We start from the raw sequence: 12,854 nt of genomic DNA, 5'->3' as shown, positions 1-12,854 counted from the left end.
GAGTATCGTGACTGGAGGACTCCCGAAAAAACCCGCATTTCTCCGTGACAATAAAAGCTTTATGTCAGTTTTACCTCAGGCTTACAACCGCTGAGGGAGGGGATGAGGTCACAGCGAACGCTCGTGAAGTAACGCGATTTATCGGGCGGGGGAAGAATACGCACAGAAGGCCTTTGGAGGTTATTTATCGGTGTTTGTGAAGGTTTCCTGTTTATGTTCCTGCCCAGCAGCAGCGGGTTCAGGAGCTCACCGCGCACAGCCTCCGGCACACCCGGCCACTGATCCGCCTCCACAGCTCTCTAATGGTGTTCTTCAGCACTTTTATTGAATTACAGTGTCTATCTTACGAGAAAAACAAACATATAGTGAGTAGGAAACAGTTTTCTGCATTAAGCCATGATGAGCTGCGCCTTAAGCAGAGCTGGGGAGCCACCATTCCCTGGGGGTTTATCCCAGATTTTCCACCATCACGCCAACACATTTTTTCCCTGCACACTCCCTATTTCCTCAGCTGGGAGCAATCATGGCACAGCCATGGTCCATCCAACATGATCCTTTGTGCCATGGCCCGGGCAGTGGCTGGGAAGTCGAGGTGTTGGGTGCTCCGGTGTCGCCTCCGTCCCTGTTTACCCCGAGCTCCCGGGATGGAGCCCGGCCAGCTGGCCCCACGCTATCGGGGCGTGGGCCGGAGAGCGGCACCGATAACCCCTGAGCTGGCTCTGTCACCCTGCTCTCAAAAACCGTGCGATCTGAGGTGCTCTGGAGACCTCGGGCCTGCTGGCGAGTTCAGCCAAAACTGCGCTTGAACCCTTGAGGTGACGCTGACAGAGGGAAGGGACAGAAAGAAAACACAGGAATATAAACATTATTTTTTTAATGAAGTCAGTCCAAAAGTAGATGCAAAGGAGGAAAGACAAAAAAAGCCCCCTTACTTGGAGCCATAGATGCTGACACCGTGTGCCCTCGTTAGCTGAGGAAATAGCTAATTTACTGCACAAGTTGGTTTTAGAGTAAGAAAAATCCATTTTGTCCAAATCTTTTTTGTGAGTCATGTAACTACTGTAAACATAGGAGCAAGAAACAAAACAATGCAATTATTTCCTCTCAGCCAGTTTGAGATATGCTTAGAAACCAACAATTGAAGTTGTTATTCACATACCCTAACAAAAATGAAGGTTCCAAATGCCTTAGACTGAGTAATCCAGATACAGGCTTTCCCTCACCAACATAGGCACATAGCATTTTTTTATTTAACAGAAATACCTTATGCAGTGTTTCATTTGAAGACAGCGTAAACACTCCAGCTACAGAGAGATAATGGATAAACATGTTTTATTTTTTTTTAAAAATGCTGATAGAAAGAGTTCACCAGTTTTTTAGTTTAGTTCAGAATTAATTCAGCAAGAGTTGTTCCTTTTCAATGAGCTCAAGTCTGACAGCCCTAGCTTAAATTTAGCAGTCCTCAGCCTGCATGAACACTTCAGAATTATTACATAAGAAATGTTAGATTTAATATCCGTGTAAAACAGTTAACATTAATCCCTTGCAATTTCTTTATTGCGTGCATTTATTTTTTTTTACAGTTAACCGAGTTAAAAAAGCCCCAAACATCTTTCTGTGCATCCTTAGAGGCTGCAGTTTGGCTGAGAGCAGAGTCCTGTGCGCTCCTCTCCTCTCCACAGGCCCTCGGGCTGTGTCAGAATTTCTCCTGCTCGCTGTTTCCAGAAGCATTTCTGGAGGGCGGAGAGTGTCTAATTTTAGTTCTCGGAGAATCCTCCGCTCTCCAATGGGCGAGCGGCTGCATCTGGAGCTGCAGCCAATTACCCGGGGTTTCCTCCTGCTACACTTCCCACGATGGTTTAATAATGCAGACGTACAAATTTAAAGTGGCCCCGCACATTAAGAGAAAATCATGCGTTCCCCAACAAAGACACGTCTTTTTACACCGGCAGAACCTTAAAGCTTTCTTCTAAAGCCTTGGATGCCATAAACCTGTCCTCAAAACTCTGTGTTAATAAATTATGTTTACCGTCTTTATAGTGCTTGAAAAAATACTTCTGATAACTGAAAGGCTGGTCTGAAGCATCTTCCCTAACTTCTGGAGGTCAGGGATGTGGTTTTAAGAGAAGAAAAAAAACAAACAAAAAAACAAAAGTAAAATTATAATTACAATGCAATGAACCATTGCAGTTCTGAATACTCTGGGCATAGCTTGGCTGCTGTATCTTATCTGTTAAGCGGTTTAACAAGCCTTAGTTGTCTCACTTATTTTTAGCTGGCATGGAATATAACAACATGGAAAGATTGTGGGCTGCAGGTGCATTTAAATCCTAGCAGCAACAAATAAATAACTTTTTCAGGAAAAGTATTATTTCAGAGCTTTGTACTGCAAGAAGGTGCAGAGCAGAAACTAACGTCTTGTAGACTGTTAAAAAAGGAAGAAAAACAGAATGAAGAAAATAACAGAGTGAAGAAAAGCTAAAGAAATAATACCAACTAGTAGCATTGATTAAAAATCAACCTTGCACATCTTTTAGCTTTATTTGCATTTTGATGTTAAGTACAGAAATGCGTTTGCTTCAGTAGCAATGTCCTAACCGTACATTTACCACACACAACTTTCATTCACCACTGACTCTTTTTTCCTTTCTTTTCATGTTGAACTGTCATACCTACCCACAGAACCAGCTTACCTTCCCTGCTTGCTTCACCCATGCTTGCTCTTGCAGTGCAAAGTGTCTCTGACGGAAATCCTGTGATCGAGCCAACTTCCTCTCCTGCACGCCTGCTCTCTCCTCCATTTCTGCCTCCTCACAACTAAACAATTCTCCTTCTGCAGCCCCTCTGCACTCCTGTAATCCTACTGAGCTTTCTATTGCTGTTGATTAACCCTTGTCAGGCCTTCCTTCTTGCTATCCTCTGTTATCTCACCATTTTCTTTAAAGATAAAAGTAATAAGTTGGTCTCTTGCTGCTTCCTCTGCCTACAAGTCTCTAAGTGGCAATAACAAAAGCTTATCTACACGTCTTCTGGAACTCCATCACTTGCCCCATTAACTTCACTCTATTTCCTGATCTTCCCAACACCTACTCCTTCATTTGCTCACAGCTTTACTTGTTCAGTCTGCTCTGACCCCCAGCACCCACTCAGATATGCTTGTCTCTTTACCTTAAAAAAAAAAAAAGTTCCCTTCAAACTTGGTTTTGCTTCCTCTCATCATCTGAAAGCTTCTCAATCCATCTCAAACCACTCTCATTTGCCCTTCATTCGCATTTAGCGTACCTAGATCATGTCCTAGCTTAGTTTTTGCAGTTATTCTCACCTATTTCAGCTGGTTCAGCTTGGCTTGTCAGTCCTTTCTCTTGTGTTTCTTTCCCTTTTCTGCAGTGGTTAGTGCCATTTTTGACTCTCCTCCCTTCTCTCCAAGCTCACATCCTAATGGCAAGTGTAGGTGGGATTGTCTCTCAGCACTGCCTTCCAACTTCAGGTGTCTCTGTTGCAATTCAAATCTGGGTAATGAGAGTGTGTTAGACAAACCATCTGCCTGAAACTCAACCCCTTTTCACTGAGTGATTTTACAGCCAACTGAGCAAAGGAGTGGAAACCTTACAAATGTAGGGTTTGGGCTCAGATTGGTCTGAACTGCTGGGGAAAAGTCAGCCAAGACACAGTCTTTGTTATTCATTGATGTGACTGGGGATTGTGCTTGAGCTCTCCTCATCTCAGTTATTGATGACAACCTTTCTCTGGCCTCAGCAGATAAAGCATTTGCTTCCATTCAGAAAGCTCTGCAAGGCCTTTCCCTTAGTTATTCAGTAACTATGTTATTTTCCCACACCTTTCCAAAGAGAGGGGTCTCTATCACACACAAACCTGTTGTTCTTCAGTTCCAAGCTCTTTCACACACTGATCTGGTTCTAGGTACCTTTTGTTTCACTCTGTAAAGGTATCTCCTGTGTCCTGCCAGCCCTACAACTGAATTCCACTACTGCCCTTTCAAGTAAACACCTTCCTGCTTTATCCCATGTTGTGGCTCAGGATGAGCTCCTGTTGAACACCTGTAGAGGTTGGCATTGACAACTTGTTTTCTATAAAGCTCCTCCTCATCTGTACAGACATTCTGTACAGATACTGCATATTGATATTAGGCTTCTACCTAAACTTTTGGAGCGGAAACACTTGCAGGCATTTGCTGCTTCATTGTTCTACATAATGTTTAACATAATACTGGCTTGGATTATCCCTGAGGCCTCTAAGCTCAGGGATAAGTACCCAGTGTGATCCCATCCACGATGAAGAAATGAGTGTATGAATAAACCAATAAAAATATTTTATCTAATGAACTACAAGAGGCAATCAGTTAAAAAAGGCTTTCTTTTTAAAGTCAGTGCCTCCTCAAAGGCATCTTCTCTTCATCTCAGTTCTGTGTTGCATAAGGAATCTTTTCTGCCATTCTTATTTTTAGCACTTACCTTCAGCCCTATCACTGGGGTTACTTACATAGTTATTATTATTAATAAGATGTATTTATTTGTGCTGTGTAAAGACTAAGACAGAAGCTCTCTATAGCATCTGTAGTTGGTATAGAACAGGCAGTTTGTGACCTGAGATAAATTACACCAAGATTCAAGGCAGTGAATGATGTTTGTTCTCTCTTTTTTTTCTTTAAAGAAGAGGGTACCTAGAAAAATCAACACAATGGAAATAATGGGAAAATGGAGAGGATGAAGGGAAGGAGGCAATGAAGACACAGGTATGGCACAAAACTGGTATGAACAGTTTTCAAGGCAGGGCTTGGCATCCACTGCAAATTTGATGGAACTGCAAAATTAGGCCCAAGATCAGAAAGTCCATATGCAAGTAAAATTCAATTGAAATTCAGACATTACCATGAATAGTAATTACAGGATTAAAATAATAATTACAGGATTAAAAAATGGCAAACAATGATAGTTTTTTTTTTCTCAGTGGTAAATGTGTCAGGTAAGGAGAATTACCACCCAAGAAGGTATGTGTGTACTTTTCTTTGATTAACCACAGGCTTTGAGTGGGGAGTGAAATGCAAGACCAAAACCCAAGTCACAGCCCTGAGGAATTTTTAAAAATTATTTGTGGCATGATGGGGCTTGGTGAGAAAAATTATAACCATAACAACCCATACTCTCAAGTTTCTCAGTCTTCCATGTCTAGATGTGTAAAGAATGACTTTGTTAGTTGGGCCAGGCACAGCTTTCAAACTAGGCTGCTTAGCCAGTCTACAACCACACTGTTATCCTGCTGTTGGACATGGGACACAGGAGGCATCAAACAGCTATTAAAATGGAGTGTCTGGGAATCACAGAGAGCCCTGGGAGCTGCTGTTTGGAATTGCTAAGATGAGAGATTGAGATGGACCTGACCAGGAGAAATGGGCATCTGGAAAAAACACAGCTTCAAAGAAAGCCCCGTTAAGCAGGAACAGGAAAACACTTGCCAAAGTGCCAGTGGAAGGGAAAGATGAGACAGGTTTGGCAAAGCAAGAAAGAGAACTGGGGGGGAAAAAAGGAGAAAAGGTAAATGTATGGAAAAGTCCAAATGAGATGTCAATCATCCACATCCTTAGCAAGACTCTGTGAAATACAAAGCAGATGTTATGGGCAGTGAATCTTCCAAGAAAATGAAGTAATAAATATATCATGAAAAGCACTCAGGTTACATCCATCAGCTGAGCCTGAACTTACCTGACAGCCCCGTGTAAACTGCTGCAATTTTCATTTTACTCTCAGATGCTGGTCTATAAACTTGTAACTTCGGGGCAGGTGTATTCCTGCAGTCACCTGCCAGAACTGCATCCACAAAAACCTGCAAAAGAAGGTGGGCAGAGCACAAGATCAGTGGTATTCACTACTTCATCAATGCCAGCTACAGCAACCTGTGAGTATCAGTGTGGTCTGAGCTCCAGGTAATCACTTAAGCAAATGTGTGGTATTTTCCAATTAAGCAGGCTATCAGCACTATGTCAGTGAATGCAGTCAGCTGACAGACGGTGGCTGAGCTGGTTTTAATCACAAACCACACCTTTTTGGTGTAAACCTGATAGGTTTACAATCTAAGCCAAAGCTGCCTGAGGAAGTCACAAGAAGTCCTCTTGCTGGATGTGGGGTAAGCTCTTCTGAGATGGTATAAATTAGGATAAATATCTTAAGAAAAAATTATTTGCTTCTAGCATTTTATTTAAAGCTTAATACAAGAAAACTATCTAAAAATATATTCTCATAAAGATAATTATCTTTGTCAGCCAACATCTGCAGCCTGTCCTGAGGACATTACAATGTTCAAGTGTACTGGTTAGGTGCTTTTTGTAGTATCTTTACTGCCCTGACCTGAGAGAACATTGTTTTACAAAGTTCAGCCTAAACTGTTGTTTGTCTATAGGGTACCCTACCCTGTCAGCAGCCTATGTTGAGATAGAGATCTCTGAAGTTCTGGCCTACTGTATTTAGGACAAAAAGTGCTCTAAAAGAAGGACCACTCAGATCCCAAAACAAAGACTTAACAAAATGTATCACCATTATTTATTTTTATTCACAAGCAGCTCTGTGCACTCCTTCTGAGTTGTAACAGCAGAAGAAAATACCCAAGTTGAGCCACAAGACATATTTGAGAGGGTGGAGCGGGCAGTACCACGTGCACTCATTACCACGGTAAGTTAGGTAATAATTACTACTTTTTGCCCACAAGCTAAGGACTTAATTTTTATTTTCTTTAAAGATGTGGCCGTGAGCTTTGGCTGCATGTCCAGAAGCCAAGCTCTGTCCCTTAGACATGGACAAACGGGACGTTAGGAGCTGTAAACTGTACAAGAACGTGAGCTGTGGTTACAAGTTGAGTTCTGCACTTTGCAGCCCGACTTTGCCAGGGAGGCTGACATATCCCTGGGCGAAAGGAATTAAGGGCTGGGCACGTGCTCGGCGCTCCGGCTCCCGCAGTTATGTAATATCCAACCTAAGTTAAAAACAAAACAACACAAAAAAACCAACACCAAACTCTGGCCTCTCTCGGGTTGCAGAACCAGCGGAGCTGTAAACACGAAGCAAAACCTTCCGTGTCCTGGAGCAACGACCGACTCCGTGCACAGAGCGCACCTCGAGCTGGAGCGGCGGGCACTGGGAGTGAGCGCAGCGCTCCCCTCACAGCCGGGCGTGCACAACGGGCCCCAAGGGCCGCGCTGGGCCCCGATCCCCATATCCCGACATCCCGATCCCTATCCCGATATCCCGATCCCGCCTCGCCCGCCCTTCCCGGCCGGGCACCGCCCACCCCCGCGGCCCAGCCAACGGCGAGCGCCGAACGTGCTGAGTGACGGGCGGGGACGGCCAACGAGCGCGTGCCTTGTTGCGAGGTGGCGGAGGCTCCGGCGCTATAAAGGCGGCCACGCGTCGAGGGCCTGGGCCCGAGTACGTGTCTGAGGGGGAGGCGGCGGTGGCGGCGCGGCCGGAGCGGAGCAGCCGCGGGCAGCGCGATCGGCTCCAGCGCCGGGGCGCTTTTAATCGGACTCCGGACGGCCCGGGTTTTATCGGGAGCGGGTTTTAAAGTGAGTACCGGGCGGGATGGCGGCGGCGGAAAGGGGGAGGGGTGTGAGCGGACCGGATCAGACCGGCCCGGCCGGGGAGGAGCTGCCGCGCTGACCCGCGCTCGTCTCTCGCAGGAGCCTCTCGTCCCTCTCCCTCAGCGGACGGGGCACCATGTCCGAAGCGGAGCAGCAGCTGGCGGCCGGCGCCACCCAGAACGGGCACGAAGCGGCCGAGAGCGCTGGGGAGCAGCAGGCCGAGAGCGGCGCGGCCCCAGCAGCGGCGGCAGCAGCAGCAGCAGCGGCGGCGGGGGCAGCGGGAGCGGCATCGGCGGCGGCGGCGGGAGCTGGGCCGGCGGCGGGCACGGCGGGCACGGCCGCCAGCCAGAACGGGGCTGAGGGCGACCAGATCAACGCCAGCAAGAACGAGGAGGACGCGGGGTAAGCGCGGGCGCCGTGCGCGGCCCGGCGGGCCCGGCAGCGCCCCCGGCCCCGCGGGGAGGGCGGCGGGAGCGGCCCCGCCGAGCCGGGGCCCTGCAGCACCAGCGCTTCCTTTGTTCTGGCGCTGCCTTTTGTTGGCGCCATGTGGCGGCTGGGGGAGGGGCGCCGAGCGGGGCTGGTGCCGTCTCACGCTGTAAAATGGAAGGGGATTTACCTCTCCCGCGTTTTTCCTCAGCCTTTTCCTCCCGAGCGAAAGGGGCGGATGGAAGGAGTTGCTTTGTGTTGCAGGGGGGGCTGGTTGAAACTTTCTGGGGATCGCATGACCGGCGTCGATGTAAATGCGAACGTGTTTTGTGTAACGCGCATAAAAAAAAATTAACCTGGCTTTGGAAGGCGGTCGGGGTAAGCCAAGTATTTTATAAAAGAAGTAAAGGGAAAACGGGGACGATGGAGACGGTGCGCGGTGTGTTCAAACCAGTAAGAGCGATTTTGGTGTGCTACTTTGCAGCATTGTCAGAAAACGGCTTATGTCTCGCAAGTGATTTCTGGAGAAGTCAGAGTAGTTTCGATGTGTTTTGGTCGAGGCATCCTTGTGTACAAAAGAGGAATTTCTTTCCTATCATAGTTTGTCTGTTTGTAAATATACGTACTTGACTTGCCTGTTTTCTCAGGCGGGTCTTTGTTATTCAGGCTACCCTACGTATTTAATTGGAATTCCCTTTGTTATCACCGAGCCCTGGACCAGAGGGTCAGATCCCTCAGGTCAAACAGAGAACTGAAGCCAGTGTAGTAGGTTTTGGCTGTAAAGGAAGGAATAAGACTTGCACAAGCTTTCTACAAGCTGGGGCCGGATGTACCTTTTGCAGACATTAGAAGAATTGAAAACTAGGCCTTCCAGCCGTGTGTGAATTTTCCTTTTACTGTTTTTAGTGTTTTGTGCTGAAAAGAGGGTTGATGCTCTTCTTTTCCTGCACAGGAGGTGACAAGTTTCAACCCCAAATCCGTATGAAATGAAACTTCCAAGAAAAGCAGTTATTTTAGAGGGATTGATTGGCCTATATGGAAAATGTAGTGCTGTGCTAAAACAAGAGCTGTCCAAGCCACTGACATTAGAGTGTTCTGTTAAGAGCTGAAACAAGCTTCGATTTAGCTGCACCAGTTCTCTCAGGAGGGGAAAAAAAGACTGTGTTAAGGGTGCAGTTGTCCAGTTTGTGGCCTCTAAAGGCAAACCCAAATACCAGGAATTTGGTCGTAGTTTCAAAGGCTCTATATTGTGCTACTTAAATACGTGTAGGTATCAGTCTTTCAAGTTACAAAACAAAGCACTGCAAATTGCAGAGTGTAATGTGTACTGCTGTGGTAAGAGGTGAGTTGAGCGTGTGGCAATGCCTGTGTGTGCACCACAGCCCCAGCCCGATGGCATAAAGCAGCTAAAGCTGCCTCCGGACAAATCCTGTCATCCCCCAGCCACCGAGTTACTCTTGATCTAAGTGTAGTCAGTGATGCCGGGGTGTGCTGTGGACAACTGCTGTGAGTCTCTTCGGGTTATAGCTCGGTCAGGGAGCTGTGATGGGAAGGAATCCACTGAGTGACCGTCCTTTAACCTGGTATTGAAAGGCTTAGTAAACTTTGTAAGGCTCTGCTCTAACGGCTGCAGGACCCTGTACATCCTGCTGCACTCACCAGCTAAGAGTGCACAGCAGGTTTTTCTGGAAAACACAAGGGTTTAGCCCGCAAAGGATAAGCCAAGTTTCATCCAGGTTAAGAAAAAAGGGCAAAACCCCTATAACACCTTTTTTTTTCCCCCCACATTTCTTTTTTTTGAATATAAATGGATAGCAGTTCTAGTGAATCAAAGTTACACATAAGCCCCCAAAGCCAATTTTACTTAGGCATAGTCTAGTTTTTAAAGTGCTGATACCTCCTAGTGCCAAATCTAGGTTGCCTCTAAACAGTGTAATGACAACTTAAACTGCTTCAGTCTATAGTTAGATAAAAAGGCTCAAACGCTTTTAAAAGCTCAGTTTGTTACCTTGGAAACTCTGGAAATAGAAAATACAGCCGTGTTATTAATGTTTTCATTTGAAGTGAAGCATTTGAAAAATGCCTTATTGCCTGATATCACTGTTTTGTTTTTTAGCTGAACTTGTGTATTGTGTCTCACTAGAATTTAGTTCTTTGAGATGCATCTCCTTTTTCAGAGGATATTTTGTGTGGGAAAGTAGGCAGGGAATGACTGTATTGGCCTTTTTGGAAGTAAAGGCTAATAGTGGAGAGGCTCCTGTAGTACTGATGAAGACAGAACTAGGTTCAGTAACTAAGCAGGAAGAAGTGTACAACATAGTAGTTAAGGCAGGTCCAAAGTCCCATCTCATGTATGTGACTGCTATTGGAGGTCATAGATACCTGGTTTAAATTTTGCAGATTGTTCCTAGGACTAAAATTTTTACAGCCATTGGACCAAAACCTTAAAGAGCTCATGTATTTTGCTTTTAATGCCTTACTCTTTGCTGGATGCTTTCAGAGCAGTAGGAATGATCCTGGATTCTTTGCAAAAACTGAGTTGGCAGGACCTGATAATCAATACTGCTTTGTTGCAAACAACCTAAGAACATAAGTTACTGGTGAGGAATATTTCAGGCAATTTGTGCTGTTTCTTATAGCATGTAATCAGCTTCAGGGTGCATTGTGGCATTTCCTCAAAAAGAGGGGGAGAAACCCACCCTTGTGCACTCCTGTAGTACCACCAGCTTTAGACAAGAGGCAAAATGTTTAACTTGGACCAGTTGGTCGTGTTCTGACAATGCTGCTGAGGAGTGTGCCACTGAGCATCTTGCTGCATGGGCTTTGCTGTAGTCCTTCCTGAATCTAAATAGCTGTTCTCTTTGAAATTTCAGGAAGATGTTTGTTGGTGGCCTCAGCTGGGATACGAGCAAAAAAGACTTGAAAGATTACTTCACCAAATTCGGTGAGGTAACCGACTGCACGATAAAGATGGACCCTAACACAGGAAGATCCAGAGGCTTTGGATTTATTCTCTTCAAAGAACCTGGGAGTGTGGAAAAGGTGAATTTGAACTTCATATTTTGGATCCTTAACTTTGAGGGGAAACTTTTCAGCTTGAATTAACCATACCAAACTGTCTTTCAGGTTCTGGAACAGAAAGAACACAGACTAGATGGCCGACTAATTGATCCCAAGAAGGCCATGGCAATGAAAAAGGATCCAGTGAAGAAAATATTTGTTGGTGGACTAAACCCAGAAGCCACAGAAGAGAAAATCAGGGAATACTTTGGAGAATTTGGAGAGGTGTGTAATGTTATCCCGGTAAACTCTGAAACATGTAGTCTCCAGTTGCTATTTAGTTTACTAATACTTTGGAAGTTTCAAAGTAGATTAACTTCAGATGTATCCAGGCTTCTGTAACTGATCCAGAGGTTTCCCCACCTTGAGAGCAAAGGTGGCACATACTACACTAGATGCTTCCAGTGCTACTTGGATACCCTTGCCTTTAACTCAAAAGCATTTTTAGCTGATATTACAATTGGTTTGAAGAGTTGTAAAATGGAAATCTCTGGTCTGAAGGCCAGTGTTAATATAGAAAGACTAATGCTGCTTTGGTGTTGCATAATATGCATAGAGAGGAAACTTAATAGTTTTACTGTCCCAAATGCCTTGTACTTAAGTGTTCTGATAAAATACAAGTCTGAAAATAGTATTTCATGTCTTCAGATTGAAGCAATTGAACTTCCAATGGATCCAAAGACCAACAAAAGGAGGGGGTTTGTGTTCATCACTTTCAAGGAAGAGGATCCAGTGAAGAAGGTTTTGGAGAAGAAATTCCACAACGTCAGTGGAAGCAAGGTAGAAACTTTGACTTACAACTTTTTGTCCAAGTTACTAAGCATAATACACTACATCTGTAACCTGAAAAGGTTTTTGCAGACCTCTTATGTCAAGGTACTAAATTTACAATAAGGACAGCTTTCAGTTTACCCTGCTGTTGTTTTGCCATCAGTTCAGTCAAAGATTCTTTGCCAATATTTATGGTTTTAATAATTGCTGTGTTCTAGGGCCTTTTGTATGTAAAGTATCTACATTCATTACAAACACATGGAGAAACTGGCTTGTGTAGCACTATAGGCTTTATCTGTTGATGTGGCTTATTTTCAGCATAGAGCCCTTGCATGAATGCAAGCCTTAGAGACACTAACTTTTTAAGCAGCTGGCTGAAACTGGCTCTGCCTGGCTGGGGGCAAATTCTGGTTTCTTCTCTCAGAAGCCCCTTCCTGCAGCCCCCCCTGCTACCAAACCCTTGTCATGTCGACCCACTGCAAGGATCCAGAGAGCAAATGTAAACTTTATGGCAACTTGTACCTGGTCAGCTGGTTGTGGGAACTATTGTAAGAGTGGTGTGAGATGCTCTGGACAGCTCACTGCTCATCTGAGGGAACAGCTAATAGAGGCTCATGCCTCAAGCTGATAAGGAGAGGACTGGAGGCAAATGATGTGTACTGGCTGGAGGTGTCCCTCTTCCTTTGCTCTGAGGCCACTGCTGTCCATACACGTAATTTCAAAGCCCTGTTACATTTGGTCATACTGTCTGGCACTGTGACTTAGATTGCACTTAGACTGGTTTTGACACAGCACAAAATAAGCTTTGGCAAATGTAATGCATTGATCTCAGGAGAGATGAATTTCTACATGCCAAGGAAGCTGAGAAATTTCTGTATCTCCTAACTATGGCTTGTTGTGTCATAGTGATAATAAAAAACAGGTTACCTTAAAGGTCCTGTGGTGAAGAACTCCAGGCCAGACTTGCTCAGGTGCTGTTGTTCCTTTTGCAGCAGCAGTAGCTTTCAGC

The 12,854-nt window shown here is 45.3% G+C and overlaps 1 protein-coding gene and 1 long non-coding RNA gene across 9 annotated transcripts in view; one reads left to right on the top strand and one right to left on the bottom strand.

The window, feature by feature from the left end:
- Positions 1–512: 512 nt before the first annotated feature.
- Positions 513–7,319, bottom strand: LOC113967133. Of its 3 annotated transcripts, XR_003534103.1 has the most exons (5): positions 7,125–7,319; positions 5,721–5,841; positions 3,323–3,509; positions 1,160–2,937; positions 513–821 (listed from the first exon to the last, which is right to left on the bottom strand). It is a non-coding gene; the product is annotated as an uncharacterized LOC113967133 (long non-coding RNA). The 3 variants fall into 3 exon arrangements; XR_003534102.1 differs by lacking the exon at positions 513–821 and having other exon boundaries at positions 895–2,937; positions 7,020–7,319; XR_003534101.1 differs by lacking the exon at positions 513–821 and having other exon boundaries at positions 895–2,937.
- Positions 7,320–7,434: 115 nt separating this feature from the next.
- HNRNPAB (heterogeneous nuclear ribonucleoprotein A/B) overlaps positions 7,435–12,854 on the top strand; it is a 29,271-nt gene continuing 23,851 nt past the window's right edge. For 3 of the 6 annotated variants that reach the window (XM_027682456.1, XM_027682454.1, XM_027682455.1), the window contains exons 1-5: positions 7,437–7,573; positions 7,688–7,990; positions 10,888–11,056; positions 11,141–11,299; positions 11,723–11,854. In XM_027682456.1, the coding sequence (XP_027538257.1) occupies positions 7,725–7,990; positions 10,888–11,056; positions 11,141–11,299; positions 11,723–11,854 (726 nt within the window). In that variant the 5' untranslated portion in view covers positions 7,437–7,573; positions 7,688–7,724. Of the gene's footprint in view, positions 7,574–7,687; positions 7,991–10,887; positions 11,057–11,140; positions 11,300–11,722; positions 11,855–12,854 lie in introns of all 6 variants that reach the window. The other 3 variants (XM_027682453.1, XM_027682452.1, XM_027682451.1) reach the window with 2 other exon arrangements.

The sequence above is a fragment of the Neopelma chrysocephalum genome, unplaced genomic scaffold, assembly GCF_003984885.1.
Source record: "Neopelma chrysocephalum unplaced genomic scaffold, ASM398488v2 Primary Assembly neopelma1_63, whole genome shotgun sequence".
NCBI lineage: Eukaryota > Metazoa > Chordata > Aves > Passeriformes > Pipridae > Neopelma > Neopelma chrysocephalum.
The sequence above is the reverse complement of the archived record's forward strand: the minus strand, read 5'-3'. Positions and strand labels throughout refer to the sequence as shown.